Source organism: Eretmochelys imbricata, chromosome 3, assembly GCF_965152235.1.
Source record: "Eretmochelys imbricata isolate rEreImb1 chromosome 3, rEreImb1.hap1, whole genome shotgun sequence".
Classification (NCBI taxonomy): Eukaryota; Metazoa; Chordata; order Testudines; family Cheloniidae; genus Eretmochelys; species Eretmochelys imbricata.
Window position 1 is genome coordinate 150,551,402 of NC_135574.1, and position 19,429 is coordinate 150,570,830.

Consider the following 19,429-nt stretch of genomic DNA (forward strand, 5'->3'; position numbering starts at 1 on the left):
GACATATGCAGAATTGTCCTATTACCAGCATTATTAAGAGAGAGGAAGGATGCTAGAGTGGTTAGGGCACTGGGTAGGATTTATGAGACCGGGGTTCAGTAACCTGCTCCACCACAAGCTTTCTGTCTGTGCTTCAATTCTGCATCTGTAAATTCAGGACAGCAGTACTTCTGTAACTCACAGGAGTGTAGTAAGGATAAATACATTAAAGATTGTAGGATGCTTGGATGCTGAGGTGATGGTGGCAATATAAGTAACTAAGATAGGTGACTAGATTGTCATTTAAATCACGAGGGGCATATGTTGCACAGAATTTTTAGAGTTCAATTAATATGCCATGATATGAGAGAATGTAGAGATGCATAGAGCAATACTGGCAGGGCTGGCCTTAGGGCAGGGCAATGTGGGCACCCACCCAGGGCTCTGTAGTCAGGGGGCACCGTGGTGCATAGGCCAGGGGCTTGGGCTTCCCCTTGCTGCCTGTGGGGTGCAGCCTGGCATCGCAGGAGCGTTGCGTACACTTCCCTGCTCTTGAGCGAAGGTCACCTGCTCACTGCTCCATGTGGTTTCCCAGCCTGGCTCCAAGTCGTGCCTCCACACTCTGTGACTGCGAGCCAGGCTCTTCCCCGCGTCCTTCCCCCAGATTGTCCCAGTCCAATGGAAGGTGAGTGGGGTGTCTCGGCCAGCCAATGGGAGCTGGAAGTTGCCAGCCTCTTCCAGGTTGGGATGGGAAGGGAAGAGACTGGGAATTAAAACTGCAGGGCAGAGAGATCAGTAAGTCTTAGGGGGTCCTGACCCCGTGTCCCAGGTTCCAGCCCCCCACAGCTCCCAGGGGACCCCCTCTCTATGCCCCCATCTACAAGCCCTTCCATCTCCTGAGGGCCCCTTCCCTGTGCTCCCAGCTCCTAGCCCCCCCCCAGCTCTCAGGGAACACCTCCATGTGCCCCCAGCTCCCAGCCCCTCCCCCGCCCCCCAGCTTCCAGGGGCCTTCCCTGTGCCTCGATGGTCCCAGCCCTCCCAGCTCCCAGGGCTCTCCCCCGTGCCCCAAGAGCCTGGGGTACCCCTCCCTGTGCCCCTAGCTCCCAGCACCCCTCCATGCCCACACATCTCCCAGGAGGCACCTTCTTCTGCCCCACCAATCCCAGCCTCCCAGTTCTCAGCCCCTCCTCGCCCCATTCTCCCCAGTTTTCAGGGGGTCCCTCACATCTTCAAGGTTCCCCTCTTGCATGCCACACTCTGACCTCACAGTTCCCCATGCTCCCCAGCTGTCATGGACTCCCCCGTTTTCTTACTCATCCCAAAGGGAGGTATTAGTGCAGGTGGTTGGGGATATTTCAGGAGCCAACCTTCCGCCATCACCATCCACCCTAGCTACCTTCAGTGGACTGGAGCATTTTAACCTCTCCCTCCCACAATAAGCCACCTTCCCTGGGCTGAGGAGGGGCACTTCAATATTGTGGATGCTCAGTATTGGGGTGGGGAGAGATCTGCCCTTCTGGAGCCCCCATGTCACCACAACATTGTGATTCCATCTGTGCAGCTCCGGTTCCCTCCACCCTTTCTGGGACTCTCAGGTCACCATGCTACTCTGCCAACACCAGCCTTCTGGTGCCCTTCTGTGACTGCGCCTCCCCTTGGGCTGCCAACCCTCTGGGGCTCTGGCAGAGGAGCTGGATGCTGTGCTGAGTGGGAGAGTTTGGGAGGTGCAGAAGAGATACGACTCTGCCCCAGAGCCCGCTCACTCTGTGAGAATGCGGAAGACTGCCTACTATATTGTCTTGGCTGTCTTGCTCAATGACCAAATGAGGGAATTCCTGTAACACTTGCTGGGGGAGTCAAAATGACTTCTGTGGGGTTTCCTATGATGCCCATCACCATGGCATCCAGATGTGAATCACTGCAAAGCAAGACCGGCCCTATGTGTGGGCAATGTGGGCAGGGGCGGTGCTGTGGTTAAGAGGCAAGAAGCAGGGTGGGCCTGAAGTGTGAGGTCATAGAAGGGAGTTTGGGGCAGTGAGGGGTGGGGGGAGAGGCAGTGGGGGCAGGGGTGATGGGGTTGGGGTAGGGAGCCTGGGAAGGCAGCTGGCGCCAGAGGCGGCAAAATACAAGTTTGCCCAGGGTGCTATTTTCCCTAAGGCCAGTCCTGATTACTTTCTGAAAATATTTTTGACTCTTTTAAAGAAAATGTGAGAAAATAGCATAAAAATAATTGTCAACAAAAATACTGGGAATCACACTTTTAAAAATGTGTTGAATTGTATGTAAATTAGGGCTGCAGATTAATCGGAGTTAATCCATGTGATTAACACAAAACAAATTAACTAGATTAAAAAATAGTTGTGATTAATCACATTTTTAATTGTACTCTTAAATAATAATAAAATGCCAATTTAAATTTATTATAAATATTTTTGGACTTTTTTGACATTTTCAAATATATTGATTTCAATTATAATACAGAATACAAAAGTGTATAGTGCTCACTTTATCTTATTGTTTTTGATTACAAATATTTGTACTGTAGTGTAATCTCTTTTTATCATGAAATATCTTACAAATGTAGAATTATTATTTTTTACATAATTGCACTCAAATACAAAACAATGTAAAACTTTAGAGCCTACTTGTCCATTCAGTCCTCCCCTTTATTCAGCCAATTGCTAAGACAAACAAGTTTGTTTACATCTGTGGGAGATAATGCTGCCCGCTTCTTAATTATAATGTCACCTGAAAGTGAGAACATGCATTCGCATGGCACTGTTGTAGCGGGCGTTGCAAGGTATTTATGTGCCAGACATGCTAAACATTCATATGCCCCTTCATGCTTCGACTTGCAGGCTCTAAATTTTACATTGTTTTGTTTTTTGACTAAGGTTATGTAAAAAAGCCCTACATTTGTAAGTTGCACTTTCACGATAAAGAGATTGCACTACAGTACTTGTATGAAGTGAATTGAAAAATACTGTTCTTTTCTTTATCTTTTTTACAGTGCAAATATTTATAATAAAAAATAACATAAAGTGAGCACTGTACACGTATTCTGAAATCAATATATTTGAAAAGGTAGAAAAGCATCCAAAATATTTATAATAAATTTAAATTGGTATTCTATTATTGTTTCAGTGCAATTAAAACTGCAATTTATCACTACTATTTTTTTAATCTCACAATTAATTGTAATTCTTTTTTTAAATCATTTGACATCCCTAATGGACTTATATGTACTAACCTCTCACATGTAGAAATTGAAGTTAAAATGTTTCTCTTGGGCGACAAGTGACATTTACGGATCCTTAAACTACATATTTTGACTCAATTGGATGTCTGCTTAGAAAAGAGTCTTTCATGGAATAACAAGGGTGTCGCATATAAGAGATAAAATACCTTATATTGTTTGAGAGAACTTGTATGGTTAAATATTTGAAATATATGGTTTTAACAAACCTAATAAATATCACTTTACATAAAGTAACATCAAACCTGTGCTAGGTGTCCACTCTACAAGAAGAATGAAGACAGAGTCCCTGAAAATTTAAAATGCAAATGGGCAATATATAGATAGAGGAGAGGGGAATGGGATGCAACAACCCAAGCAGTAATGAAGTACAGGTTACAGGTTTTGACACTTCCACAATTTTTGGTTTAACTCTTTTGTCTTCTGTTTTGTTAAAAGTATATTGGGAGATGATTCTAGTTTTATGTTTTTGGAAATCTGAAGGGGGATTTTAATGGTTTGTTAACTTTTATGTAAATTGTTTATTTTACAGAAGTACTCGATGACAGCATTCCTGTAAGAAAGCTAAGAAATTTTTATCCAGGTGTTGCAGAACACAAAGATATTTCTAAATTAGTTGTGCTCCTCTCCTCGTCTGTAAATTCTGTAAGAAAAGCAGCTAGTGAAGCACTGCAAGACTTTCAGAAATATAAGGTTCTGTGGACAGAAGACAGAGATGCTAAAGTTCAGGTAAATTTATTGATGAGCATTTCTAGAGGAGTATCATCTATAACAGGGGTACACAAAGGTCTTCGAGGGGGCATGTCAACTCATTGAGATTTTTGCCTAGTTTTACAACAGGTTCTAGAGCCGTGCAGTGGGACAGGGATCCCACAGGTACCACAGGACCCACTGCCATAATACCAGGAGCAGGATAAAAATTCAACAAACAAGGCGGGAGCGGGTTGAAGTGGGTATTATGGGGTGGAAAGGAAGCAGGATTAAAATAATAGTGCTCCCTTGCCACAAACAACTTGAACGCCCCAGCCAGCAACCACTGCTTTCTGGTTGTCCAGTTCTGAATGCAGTGCCGCTGTCCGCAGCAGCGTAGAAATAAGGGGGGCAATACCATACCACTGCTATCCGGCCGCCGAATGACAAGGCTCACAAGTGAAAAACAGGCTTAATATCACACTGAAATGTAAGTAAAATATTTGTATTCCAGTTGGTTTATTTTATAATTATATGGCAAAAATGAGAAAGTAAACAATTTTTCAGTAATAATGTTTTTTGACACTTTTGTAATTTTATGTCTGATTTTGTAAGGAAGTAGTTTTTAAGTGAGGTGAAACTTGGGGTACACAAGACAAATCAGACTCCTGAAAGGGATATAGTAGTCTGGAAAGGTTGAGAACCACTTCTCTATAAGTCTCTTCATCTTCTAAAATAAGAAGACAACTGAAGAAGATTGGAGGAAAAGGATGTGGAAATAAATTGAATAACAGCTGAAAGAAATCACTATGACCTTACAGCAACAGGAGTAAACTATATATACTGTATTTTTCCTAAGCAGGAGCACCCCACAAGTGAGGTGAATTAGGGTATATTTACACTGTGATTAAACCCACCCACGACTGGCTTGTGTCAGCTGACTCGGGCTCACAAGGTTTGGGCTGCAGACTTGTAAAATTGCGGTATAGACGTTCAGGCTCAGGCTGGAGCCTAGGCTCTGGGACCCTCCCCCTTTGCAGGGTCCCAAAGCTTGGGTTCCAGCCATAGGCGGCAACTTCCCCTCTTCCCCGTGAGTGCTCGATTCCCCTCCCTACCTCCAGGCCCCGCCCCCACTCCACCCCTGGCAATTTGGCCATCCTGATGGCAATGGGGCAGGCTCATGCTGTGGAACACCTATTCTGGGCCCGTGAAACAAGCACAGACTGGTGGGACCAGATAGTGTTGCAGGTCTGGGATGATTCCCAGTGGCTGCGAAACTTTCGCATGCATAAGGGCACTTTCATGGAACTTTGTGACTTGCTTTCCCCTGCTCTGAAGCACAATAATACCAAGCTGAGAGCAGCCCTCACAGTTCACAGGTGAGTGGCGATAGCCCTCTGGAAGCTTGCAATGCCAGACAGCTACCAGTCAGTCGGGAATCAATTTGGACTGGGCAAATCTGTTGTGGGGGCTGCTGTGATCCAAGTAGCCAACACAATCACTGAGCTGCTGCTAGCAAGAGTAGTGACTGTGGGAAATGTGCAGGTCACAGTGGATGGCTTTGCTGCTACAGGATTCCCTAACTGTGGTGGGGTGATAGATGGAATGCATATCCCTATCTTGGGACCAGACCACCAAGGCAGCCAGTACATAAACTGAAAGGGGTACTTTTCAATAGTGCTGCAAGCACTGATGGATCACAAGGGATGTTTCACCAACATCAATGTGGGATGGCCGGGAAAGGTACATGACGCTCGCATCTTCAGGAACTCTGGTCTGTTTCAAAAGCTGCAGGAAGGGACTTTATTCCCAGACCAGAAAATAACCGTTGGGGATGTTGAAATGCCTATAGTCATCCTTGGGGACCCAGCCGACCCCTTGCTCCCATGGCTTATGAAGCCATACACAGGGAGCCTGGACAGTAGTCAGGAGCTGTTCAACTATAGGCTGAGCAAGTGCAGAACGGTAGTTGAATATGCATTTGGATGTTTAAAAGCACGCTGGTGCAGTTTACTGACTCGGGTAGATCTCAGCGAAGCCAATATTCCCATTGTTATTACTGCTTGCTGTGCGCTCCACAATACCTGTGAGAGTAAGGGGGAGACATTTATGGCGGGGTGGGAAGTTGAAGCAAATCGCCTGGCTGCTGACTACACGCAGCCAGACACCAGGGCAGTTAGAAGAGCACAGCAGGGCACGCTGTGCATCAGAGAAGCTTTGAAAATCAGTTTACTGTGTGACAGTTCTGTTTGTTTCTTCTTGATGAAAACCTGCCACCTCGGTTCACTCTACTTTCCTGTAAGCCAACCGCCCTCCTCTCCCGCCTTTGATCACTGCTTGCAGAGGCAATAAAGTCATTGTTGTTTCAAATTGATGCATTCTTTATTAATTCATCACACAAATGGGGGGAGAACTGCCAAGGTAGCCCGGGAGGGGTGGGGGAGGAGGGGAGCACGGGGTGAGGTGGGGTGGGGGAGGAGGGAAGGACAAGGCCACACTGCACTTCAAAACTTATTGAATGCCAGCCTTCTGTTGCTTGGGCAGTCCTCTGGGGTGGAGTGGTTGGGTGCCCGGAGGGCCCCCCTCCCCACCGCATTCTTGGGCGTCTGGGTGAGGAGGCTATGGAACTTGGGGAGCAGGGCAGTTGATTACACATGGGCTGCAGTGGCGGTCTGTGCCTTTCCTGCACCTCAGCCATACGCTGGAGCATATCAGTTTGATCCTCCAGTATCTTCAGCATTGCATCCTGCCTCCTTTCATCATGCTGCCGCCACCTCTCCTGTTGCTCCAGCCATCTGTCCTCATGTTCATTTTGTGCTTTCCTGGACTCTGCTATTGTCTGCCTCCATGCATTCTACTGGGCTCTTTCAGTTGGGTGGACTGCATGAGCTCAGAGAACATTTCATCGCAAGTGCATTTTTTTTCGCCACCTTATCTGTGCTAGCCTCTGGGATGGAGATGCTAGTTGCAACGTTGAAACATTTGCAGCTGTGTGAGGAAAAAAAGGGAAAAAATTGAAAAAGACACATTGGCCATTTAAAAGGAGGGGCTGATGTTTTCGGGTTAATGTGCAGCACAAACCCAACTAACCCCCCCCACCCACAATCCTCTGGGATGATCGCCTGCCCCCCTCCCCCCACCGTGTGGCTAATAGCAGGGATGATTTCTTTCCAGCTACAGGCGAACAGCCCAGGAGGAGCGGACATCTCTGAACGTCCCCCGAATAAAATTCCCCTATTTCAACAAGGTGACCATGAATGATATCACTCTCCTGAGGATAACACAGAGAGATAAAAAATGGATGTTGCTTGAATGCCAGCAAACACCGGGACCACACACTGCCATGTTTTCTTATGCAATGATTCCAGACTACGTGCTACTGGCCTGCCATGGTAAGGTGTCCTACCATGGAAGATGCAATAAGGCTACCCTCCCCAGAAACCTTTTGCAAAGGCTTTGGGAGTACCTCCAGGAAAGCGTCACTGAGATATCCCTGGAGGATTTCCGCCCCATCCCCAGGCACATTAACAGACTTTTCCAGTAGCTGTACTGGCCACGAATGCATCTCAAGTCTTCAGGGCAAAGTAATCATTAAACACGCTTGTGAGCTGTAGCTCACGAAAGCTTATGCTCAAATAAATTGGTTAGTCTCTAAGGTGCCACAAGTACTCCTTTTCTTTTTGCTTTTAAACCGTGTATTATATTTACAAAGGTACACTCACCAGAGGTGTCTTCTCTGCCTTCAAGGTCCGGGAGCCCGGGTTGGGAGGGTATTGGATACAGGGTGATAAACAGTTCCTGGCTGTCGGGGAGAACGGTTTCTCCGCTTGCCTAGTGTGTGCTGTCTTCAACATCCCCCTCCTCATCATCTTCCTCGTCCCCAAAATCCTCATCCCTGTTGCGTGAGACTCCCCCCTTGCAGGAGTCCATGTACAGGGGTGGGGCAGTGTTAGGGGCACCCCCTAGAATTGCATGCAGCTCATCATAGAAGCAGCATGTCTGGGGCTCTGACCCTGAGCGGGCGTTTGCCTCTTGGGTTTTTTGGTAGGCTTGCCTAGCTCCTTAGGTTTCACGTGGCACTGCAGCGGGTCCCTGTTATAGCCTCTGTCCTTCATACCCTTGGAAATCGTTTCAAATATTTTGGCATTTTGTCTTTTAGAACGGAGTTCTGATAGCACAGATTTGTCTCCCCCCTACAACGATCAGATCCAGAACCTCCTGTTCGGTCCATGCTGGAGCTCTTTTGCGATTCTGGAACTCCATGGTCACCTCTGGTGATGAGATCTGCACAGTCACCTGTGCTGATCAGCTTGCCACACTGGCCAAACAGGAAATGAAATTCAAAAGTTGCGGGGTTTTTCCTGTCTACTTGGCCAGTGCATCCGAGTTCAGAGTGTTGTCCAGAGCTGTCACAATGGAGCACTGTGAATTGCATCCACACTAACCCAAATTTGACCTAGTGATGTCAATTTCAGCGCTAATCCCCTCATCGGGGAGGAGTACAGAAATCAATTTTCGGAGCCCGTTAAATTGACAAAAATGGCTTCGTTGTGTGTACGGGTGTGGGGTTAAATCGATCTAACGCTGCTAAATTCGACCTAAACTCATAGTGTAGACCAAGGCTGATAATATGGTGAGCAGCACTAAAAAATGGCAATTTACTGCAGCATAATATTCTTTTACCATGACATTTACTTTTACGGTTGCATTTTCTATTATTTATATTTAGAATTAAAAATACCTCAAATACTGCAATTAATTAAACTACTCTGAGTAGTTAATGTCCAGAATTTTGTGGCACCCAGCATATTTAATGTTAGAGAAGGATATATATTTCTTGATAAAATAACATTTTGTAAGGATGTTTCTTGAAAAAAGCACAAAAGTGGGAGCGGCTAAAGAGAGGGATATAAATTAGACTGAGCTGTTATTGTTTCTGCTTTGTGTATTGCGAATATGGGCTCCTACTTAGGGAGACAGATGTTTCCAGGTGCGTTCAGATAGAACTCTGGAAAGTGCAGTGCCCTCTGGAACTACGAATGTACCTAGCCTCAGCTGTCATTTAGTTCCTCCTCTCCTCCGTCAACTTAAGGTCAGAAGTTCCAGTCTTCACATTCAATCTTTCATTGGCTTTTCATTTTAAAAATCTTCAAAATAATCATTTATATTGAGCTATTTTTTGTGTTTTCTCTGTTTTTATAATTGGGCTAGATAGATTTAGGTAGTTCCACACTGTTGCATAAGTCTCTGCAGTTGTCTTTGGCGCTATACCCTGTTATATGCTGGCTTGTTAACCCTATTCTTCAGTTCTTCTTCAAGTGCTGTCTCTGTGGGTGCTCCACTCTAGGTGTCGGTGCATCCCAGCACTGTTGATCAGAGATTTCGGTAGCAGTGCCTGGTCGGGACGCAGGCGCTCAGTTGATATCTCCCATCTCATTGGAATCTTCCTGAGCGCCTGCATCCCGCACCCCCCTCAGTTCCTTCTCAACCGTCCCCACCTGAAGATGGGACTCGGGGCAGTGCTACTTCTCTTCCCTGGTCTCTGTAGGAAAAAAGTAACAAAGAATATAGAAATAGTTATTAATTACATCCCAGTTGTTTCCCTTCCTTTAGTGTAGTTACATAGTTACTTAGTTAAAAAACAAAAACAAAAAAACTTTTCGCTTCAGGCTTGTCTCCTGCTGAGACACTTTCCGCTGCCGTTTCTAGTTCACAATGCCAGGGGCTTCAGGATACAAAAAGTGTGTTTCCTGTCAGGACTCCATGCCACGGTCCGATGGGCACTCACATTGTGTGAAGTGCCTCGGGGAAACCCACATTCCCGCAAAGTGCCTCCACTGTACGAGCCTGAAGTCAAGGGCTCGGCACGACAGGGACCTGCAGCTTAAAATGCTTCTGGTGGAAAAATCCCTGCAGCCGCTTTCGGAGACAGGGAATGTTAAACCCGCTCCTACATGCTCCCCGGCCAGATCTGAACTAATGGGGAGCATTGCTGCACCCTCTTTGGAACAGAGGCAAGAAGCACAGCAGTCTCATAGGAGAGACTCTGACAAGGGTAAAGGGTCTGCCGTGAGATCCTTACCCTCTGTGCGACAGCGCCACAGGCAGGCCCCTCAGCTCTTTCTAAAGCCTCAGCCATGGCTCCTGCAGACTGCAGAGGCAGGACATGACCTCCCGTACCGGGAAGGTTTCCACGGCACCGAGCGCCTCAGTGCTAAAAATAGCTGCGGTGCTGGCTGTGCACTCTGCCCCAGTGCCGACAAGGACGTCACCACCAACCCCCTCCGCGTTTAAAATAGCCGCAGTGCTGACGGCACGCTCTGCCCCGGTGCCGGGAAGAATGTCGGCACCGAGCCTGCCTCCTGCCCCAGCACCAGCAGCGGACCCCCTGCAGGGAACCTCCAACAGACCCGTGCACCGCTGACACTTTCACTTTCACTTGCTAATGTGCTACAGCACAGTCCAGGCTCAGCGCAGCCCAGGGAGGAGGAGCAACAGTTCCTCACTCAGTGTGACCTCTCAGTGCCACCTGAGCCTAACTCTCCGCTCCTGGATGCACAAGGCTCACTCTTCTAACAGCCCCTTTCACCACCTGGACTGGCTACCTTCACTGACAGCGAACCCGATATACAGCAGCAGGTGGAGTTCTCTCCACCTGCCTCTCCTCCTCCACCAGACCCTCTTCCACCTCAGGCTATGGTCCACAGCCACCAACCTCAGTTTCCCTACTTAGTTCCTCCCCCCTCCCCCCCGTGGACGGCACCTGGGTTCTCCTACCCTATGCCTTGGCCCCAGTGGTACCCTTGGCCACATCCTCCTACCACTCATCCTCAGACCTCTTCCACGAAACCACTACCTGCTTCTGTGCCTCGATCTCCAGCTCTGTCCACTTCTAGAATACCAGAACCCCTTCCTGAGAATGTAAGCTATGAACCATCTCCTGACTCACTGAACCCTAATTCTCCATCTGCTCCAGACGGAGCCCTCTCCCCCTGGCCTCCACAGAACATGGACGACTGTAAACAATTTCAAGAGCTTTTCAAGAGGGTGGCATTCAGTCAAGACATTCCCCTAGAAGAGGTTCAGGAGACACAACACAAACTCCTCAGAATCCTTCAACCCTCTGCACCCTCAAAGATCGCACTCCCTATAAATGAAGCACTCCTGGAACCAGCTGACACTCTCTGGCAAACTCCAGCTTCATTATTACCTAGCTGCAGAAAGGCTGAACTTAAATACTGTGTTCCTGCTAAGGATGCTGACTTCCTATTTTCTCACCCACAACCGAACTGTCTCGTCATAGATACAGTCACACAAAGGGCGAAACAGCCACAATATCCGCCCATCCTGCAAGACAAGGACCTTAAACGCCTTGACGTCTTGGATCACAGGTTTACAAGTCCTCCACTCTACAATTCAGGATTGCAAACTACTCTGCACTCCTCGCCAGCTATGACTTTGATAACTACAATAAACTTTTTGAATTTGCCTCCTACATTCCAGAGGATAGGAGAGCGGAATTTAAATCAATTCTGAGCGAGGGCCAATTGATTTCCAGAATGGCCCTACAAGCCTCTTTAGACATGGCGGACGCATTAGTCCGTACTACTGCAACTGCTGTGGTTATGCACAGATCTTCATGGTTTTCTACATCTGGCATCCCTAAAGATCTGCAGACCAAAGTGCAGGACCTCCCCTTTGATAAAGACAAACTGTTTTCCAAAAAAAACAATGAACTACTTCACGCTATGAAAGATTCTAGAGCAACACTGCACACCCTGAGTATTCACCCATCTCTTCCCAGGAGACGACGATACCAACCTTACCAAAGACCACACACACAACAATATTATTGGCCTCAACCCAAACCATATGATGTAAATAGGAATCGCTCTAGCCCCCTAAGCGCAGACAAAATCAAGCTCAAGCAACCACCTCCCACCCATCCGGGAATAAACAACAATTTTGAAATGTTGGTCGAGGGTCTGCACGACCACCCCTTGATTCCACAGCCTACTTGCCCATTTGGCCACCGTTTCCAGAGTTTCCAACATGCCTGGCAGCATATTACACAGGATCGCTGGGTCCTCGAAATAGTTCAGTCCAGTTACTCTATCCCATTCATATCCTATCCTCCTACTCTTCCCCCTTCCCCGTCCCTCTTCAGGGACCCCTCTCACTAGCACCTACTTCATGTAGAAGTGGTTCATCTTCTCCAGCTAGGCGCAGTGGAACCTGTGCCAACACAACATCGAGGGAAAGGGTTCTACTCCCTTTACTTCGTGACCAGAAAAAGACCGGGGATGAAGGCCTATACTAGATCTATGCCAACTGAACAAATTTTGAGGATACAAAAATTCAAGATGGTCACACTGGACACAGTAATTCCTGCACTGGATCAAGGGGACTGGTTCACAGCCCTCGACCTACAGGACGCTTATTTTCATATATCAATTCATCCAGCTCACGGATGCTTCCTATGATTCACGATCGGTCATGACCATTTTCAATACAGAGTTCTTCCTTTTGGCCTCTCCACAGCGCCGAGAGTCTTTTCCAAAACTCTAGCCGTGGTCGTGGCTCACCTCCACAAACATGGAGTCACACTTTTCCCCTACCTGGACGGTTATCTCATCAAGGGCAACTGCTATGGCGAGACACTTCAAGCTACTTGTTTCGCCATCTCCCTCTTTCACAGCCAAGGCCTCCAAATAAACATCCAAAAATCCACCCTGACACCTACACAACAGATTGAGTTCATCGGAGCTCATCTTGACTCAATCCAGAGCAGAGCCTCACTGCCATATCACAGATTCCTCGCTATCATGCAGCTCATACGCACGCTCTCTATTCGTCCCAAGACACAGGCAAGAATCTGTCCACAGCTCCTTGGTCACATGGCAGCCACCACCTTCGTGGTCCAGTATGCCAGGCTACACATGAGATATCTTCAGGGCTGGTACAATTCCAATTTCAAACCCAACAGAGACACCTTAGGGATGCTGCTAACTCCTCCTCCCAATGTTCTAGCTTCCCTACATGGGTGTACAAGACCAGAAAACCACTGCACAGGGGTTTCCTTCCAGCAACGATCCCCTACGCTCATGCTCACCACGGACGCTTCCCTAATCGGTGGGAGAGTGCATCTAGGTTGACACAGGGCACAAGGCTAGTGGTCCGCATCAGAGACGCACCGACACATAAATCTCTTAGAGCTCAGAGCAGTGAGGTGAGCATGCCTTCACTTTCTTTCCCTCATAAAGAACAAATCATTTCTGGTCCTAATAGACAACATAGCATGTATGTACTACATCAACAGACAAGGGGGAGCCCAATTACATTCCCTTTGCATGGAAGCCATCAGACTATGGAATTGGTGCATACAACATCAAATACAAATCATCGCTTCCTACCTACTGCCACAACACTACTGCTGACGCAGACACTTCTCAACAGAACACAAATGGGAACTGCATCCCGCAATACTTCAACAGCTCTTCTCCCTCTGGGGCACCCCATCAATAGACGTCTTTGCCACAACCCAGAATCGAAAATGTTGACTGTTTTGCTCCAGAGCGGGACTCGGGACTGCATCCCTAGGAGATGCGTTCCTCATCCCATGGCACAGCTCTCTCCTCTACGCCTTCCCACCAATCCCTCTGCTACACAGGGTTCTTCGGAAGTTCGTAGACGACAGGGCCTGGGTCATCCTTATTGCCCCAGATTGGCCAAGACAGACGTGGTATCCTTACCTACTCCGCATGTCCTCCCGTCATCCACAGGCTCTCCCCAACAGGCCAGATCTCCTTTCCCAGGACAACGGACGGGTTCTTCACCCCCAACTCCAAAAGCTCCACCTGACAGCCTGGTTCCTTCATGGTTCCAAACCCATGAACTAGCCTGTTCCAAGCAAGTCCGATACGTCCTCCTGCACAGTAGATAAGACTCCACTCATAAAACTTACCTGCAGAAGTGGAAGCGTTTCACCCTCTGGTGCTCACGTAATCACTTAACGCCCAATACTATGACCCTCCCTAACATTCTAGACTACCTCCTGAAACTAAAACAGGACAGACGTTTGCTCAGCTCCATCAAAGTACACCTGGCGGCCTTACTACCTTCCACGACCTGTTAGAAGGTTATTCACTCTTTACCCACCCCACGATAAAACGATTTCTCACGGGCCTGCAAAATCTGTACCCTGAAATTTACTGAACAGAAGCTACATGGAATCTTAACCTCGTTCTTCACACTCTCATGAAACCTCCATTCAAGCCTTTGGCTACCTCCTCTCTTCTCCATATGTCCATGAAGGTAGCTTTCTTAGTTGCAATAACATCAGCAAGGAGAGTAGGTGAAATAAGCACCCTGATGGCCCATCCTCCCTATACAATCTTCTCCAAAGACAAAGTCACTCTGAGACTACATCCTAAATTTCTCCCTAAGGTGGTATCCATCTTCCACCTTAACCAACCGATATACTTGCCTACTTTTTATCCCAAACCGCACAAGACTCAACATGAGGCATCCCTGCATACTCTCGACGTCAGGTGAACAATCGCCTTTTACTTAGACAGGACTAAGCCATTTTGTAAATCTCCATGACTCTGTCTCCATCACCAAAAGATATGGCTATCTCCAAACAATGTCTGTCCAAGTGGATCTCTGACTGCATTAGATCCTCTTACTGTATTCAAAATATTCAGCCTCCCAAAGGCATTAGAACTCATTCCACTCGAGCTATGTCGACATCCGTTGCCTTCCTACATAATGTACCCATTTCTGACATCTGTAGAGTGGCTTCATGGTCATGTGAACACATGTTTGCCAAACACTATGCTATCACGCAAGATACCATGGCAGACACCATAGTAGGCCATACAGTACTCTCCACAGTACTCACTGCTGCATCTCCAAAGTCCCACCGACCATGGTGGGAACTGCTGCACATTCACCTAGAGTAGAGCACCCACAGGGACTGCACTCGAAGAAGAAGGGGAAGGTATTCACCTTGCAGTAACTGAAGTTCTTCGAGATGTGTGTCCCTGTGAGTGCTCCACTCTCCACTCTCCTCCCCTCCACTTTAGAGTACTAGTATAATCGCTCCACGGTAGAGGAGGAACTGAGGGCGGTGCGGGACACAGGCGCTCAGGAAGATTCCAACGAGATGGGAGATACCAACTGAGTGCCTGCGTCCTGACCAGGCACTGCTACCAAAAATCTCTAATCAACGGCGCTGGGATGCACCGACACCTAGAGTGGAGCACCCACAGGGACACACATCTCGAAGAACTTCAGTAACTGCAAGGTGAGTAACTTCCCCTTCTGGTTTGTTCATTGATGTAATTAACATTATTAGATTTTAAAGCCAGAAGGATCATTAGAGCATCTAGTCTAACTTTCTGTATAATGCAAGTTATCAAACCTTACCCTTCCATCGTGCCAAGTAACTTGTATTTGACTAAAGCATGTTTTCCAGAAAGGCATCCAGTCTTGATATGAAGACATCAAAAAATTGAGAATCTACCAGTTGTCTTGGTAGTTTGTTCTAATTGTTAATCCCCCTTACTGTTAAAAATTTGTGCTTTATTTCTTATTTGAATTTGTTTGGCTTTAGCTTCCAGCCATCGGTTCTTCTTATGCCTTTATTTGCTAGATTCAAGAGCCCTTTAGTACACAGTATTTTCTCCCTGTGAGGGTACTTTCACCATAATACATCATAATCAAGTTACCTCTCAGTATTCTTTTTGATAAGCTAAACAGATTGAGGCCTTTACATCTCTCACTGTGAGGCATTTTTTTCCAACCTTTGAATCATTTTTATGAATCTTTTGTGCAGCCTCTTAAATTTTTCAACATCTGTTATAAATGTGGACACCAGAACTGTATGTAATATTCTAGTATCAATATCACCAGTGCTTTTTTCAGAGGTAAAATCTCCTCCCTGTTCCTATACACTACTCTCCTGTTTATGCATCCAAGGATTTCATTAGCTCCTTTTGTCATAGCATCACAATTGGAGCCCATGTGAAGTTGCTTGTCCACTTCGATCGCTAAATCCTTTTCAGAATCACTGTTGAGCAAGATACAGTCCCCCATTCTGTAGGTATAACCTACATTCTTTGGTTCTAGAGGTGTGACCTTGCACTTGTATTAAAATGCATTATGTTTGAATGGACCCAGCTCACCAAGTGATTCAGATTGCTCACTGTATGTAGGACCCTACCAGTTTCACAGTCCATTTTGATCAATTTCACAGCCAGAGGATTTAAAAATCGGTCAGTTTAATGTTTTCAGATGTTTACATCTGAAATTTCACAGTGTTTTAACCGTGGGGGGTCCCAATCCAAAAGGTACCTGGAGGTAGTCTGATTCCCCGCCCCCCAGAGGAGCTGTGAAGGGGAAGGACAAGTACTGTCCCTCCCCAGCCCAGCAGTGACTCGCAGTTAGGAGACCCTGGCTGGGGTCCTCCCAGCAGCAGTGGGAGATCGGACCCACCTCCACAAGCCTCCTCTGGCTGCAGGAACCTCTGGGGCTGTTTCCTGCAGAGTCTTTTCCTGTTTCCCCAGAGTTTCCTGCAGCAGGGGGAGGCACTATGGGGTGGGTCTGATCTCCCCCTGAGAGAGGCCATGCCACAGAAGGATAAATCCTGCCCCTCCACAGCCCAGCGGGGACTTGCAGCTAGGAGCCCTCAGCTGGGCGCTCCCAGCAGCATGGCGGGAGATCAGATTTCACAGGGAAGGGCTTATATCACAGTCTGAGACATGTTTTTCACAGCCGTGAAATTGGTAGGGCCCTAACTATATGACTGCCCTGTCCTTTTTATTATTTACCAATTCCACCGATCTTTGTGTTACCTGCAAATTTTATCAGCAGTGATTTTATATTACTTCCAGATTGTTGAAAATATTGAATAGCAATGGACCTAGTAGCAATTCCTGTGGAACTTCACTAGAAAAACCCAAATTCCATGATTATTTGCCATTGACAACTACTTTTTGAGATCTGTCAGCTAGTCAGTTCTTAATCCATTTAATATTTTGTGACAGGATCACCCCTGAGCTTGTGGCAAAGCGCTGCTGGGTCCTTGGGCAGATGTACAAGACAAAACTATTTTATTTGACTGTCATGCCCTTCTGGTGGGTACCGTCTGCAACAGCTGTACTGAGCAATAGCATGCAAGTCACTAGTCTTAAATCAAAATTATAATTCCATATGAGTCATATCTTCCCTCAGGGAGGCTCTCACAAGCAGCAGTCCTTCAAGCAATTCTTGACCATACCCAGGCATCTCTCACAGAGTGAGAGCAGGAGGTCTGGTCTCCCTCTCATCCACCTCTCAACTGATCTGGGTTCTCCCCACAAGCCTGACACTTATTGCGGCATAGTTGGGTTGGGCTGATTGAGTCCACAGAAGTGGCCAGGATGGAGATTTTATATCCCACCACATATGTGCTTAACAGAAATTGTATGGTGCTATGTTTTTAATCAGAATATTATGTGGCACTAAATCAAATGCCTTATCTTAGCAATATTTCTGTCTTGCTCCATCATGATAATCATGATGGAGCAAGATGTTGATCATGGATTAACATTCCTAGTATTTGAGTTAAGGTTATTCCATATTGGCACCCATTAGGACCAGTTAGTCAAGGCTTAAACTCCTTCTCTTAGAGAAAGTTTTAATGAAGCTACCTACCGTTAAAAAGCATATATGTTTAGGGTTAGGGTTAATTTAGAGCAACAAGACTATTTTGAAGACTAACTCCAAAAAGTCTTCAGGATTGAAGAAATCCAGAGGCAGTAGAGATGAGCTGAATTCAGCATTAATTACTTCTTCCTTGGTGTTGAAGAGGAAGTATGATCATTGCTCTGAGACTTGTTCAGAAAGCAAGAAAGCCTATGTTTTATAGTAAATTGACTGCTTCACTTTAAAGAGACTCAGTGCTGAACCTCCTTTGCTTTGAGCAGGATTGGGAGCAGAAGTGTGCTTTGATATTCACTTTGGTTTCACCCATCCTAATAGTGTCCTCTTGTTAATGGAGTATCCAGTACCCAATGACTGTGGGTCACTTCCCTTGGAAAACATTCTGACTGTGAGGACAAATCTGATTAGGAAGATGTGGGTGCTGATCCTGTCCCAGATAATTGACTGACATTAATTTGTCAACATCCCTAGATGAGGATGTAGCTATATTCTCAGTTTTTCCATTTGATGACCAAAACCAATTTCACTAGATGTCATCTAGGGTGGCAGAATGATTTTAGTGTGTCTCTTCAGGAGAAGACCCATCTTTTACTTGATGTTCTGGGATTCCTAGATTCACAGAATACAAGGTCATAAAGGACCACTATGATCTGACCTCTTGAATAATACAGGCGATTGGACTTCCCTGAATTAATTCCTGTTTGAACTAGAGCACATCTTTTAGAAGAAACGTGCAAACTTAATTTAAAAATTGTCAGTGATAGATAATCCACTACAACCCATGGCAAGTTGTTCCAGTGGTTAATTAACTTAAGTGTTAAAACTTTTCTATTTCCTTTATTTCCAGTTTGACTTTCTCTGGCTTCAACTTCTTCTTTGAGTTACTGTCCCTGTGTGTATTGTATGTGTGGGTAAGTGTGCGCACTGTGTGCCCAAGCCTGGAACTTCTTCATAGCAGTGTCTTTTGATCTGCATATGCACAGTGACTCTCCTTGTGCTCCCAACCGAGGGTATAAGAGGCAGTGGGGGTCAATGCTTCTCTAGTTCTTTCTTACAGCTGGATGGCCTGAGTTGGAATCATGTCATCCTTCGTTATTGCAGAATCTGAAAAATTTAATTGTACATAGTTTATATCTTACCTTAGGAATTTTAGTTAGTGTATAGTTTAATATAGAATAGAAAACTCCCCTTCCCATCTCCCCAGTTGAGGTGAAATCTTTCCTGGTCCCGAGAGTATGCCCAGGGTCCTGGGATTCAAGAACTGTGTCTCCTGCCCTCACTCCTTCTCCATCAGCGACGAGCATCACAGGTGCCTATACTCTCTAAGTGAGGCACATATCTTTGTGAAGTGCAATATCTGTAAATCCTTCTTGCCCAGAGCTAAAGATGCCTGAGAGCTGTGACTGAAAGTCTCTGATGGAAGAAGCTATGAGGCCCTGCTCTGACACAGGTCCAAGAGACCCCCTGTACATCTGCTTCAGCTGACCAGCAGTGCCTCTTCAAGCACAAGCATTGGAGCAAAGCCCTTAACAAACCAAGGGCTCATCACACAGGACTCCCCAAGAGAGTCAGAGACACTTGCATGAGCATAAGGACAGAACCCTGCATCGGATTGTCCAGGAGAAATGTGCTTCCTCCCCGAACTGGTCCAGGTTGGGTGAGACATTGTGTATGGAACCCTCAGAAGCAGCTCTGCCGAGACCCTCAGGCTGCAGGGTAAGGAGTGGGAAAAGAGGGATTCAACAGTGACTGACGGTGACCGGGGCAGAAAGACAAATACTTTCCAGTCCTATCTAC

The 19,429-nt window shown here is 46.6% G+C and overlaps 1 protein-coding gene across 1 annotated transcript in view; it reads left to right on the forward strand.

The window, feature by feature from the left end:
- DNAH8 (dynein axonemal heavy chain 8) overlaps nt 1–19,429 on the forward strand; it is a 591,778-nt gene that overhangs the window by 186,219 nt on the left and 386,130 nt on the right. Inside the window, exon 26 of the mRNA XM_077812184.1 lies at nt 3,768–3,964. Within this exon, the coding sequence (XP_077668310.1) occupies nt 3,768–3,964 (197 nt within the window). The remainder of the gene's footprint in view (nt 1–3,767; nt 3,965–19,429) is intronic.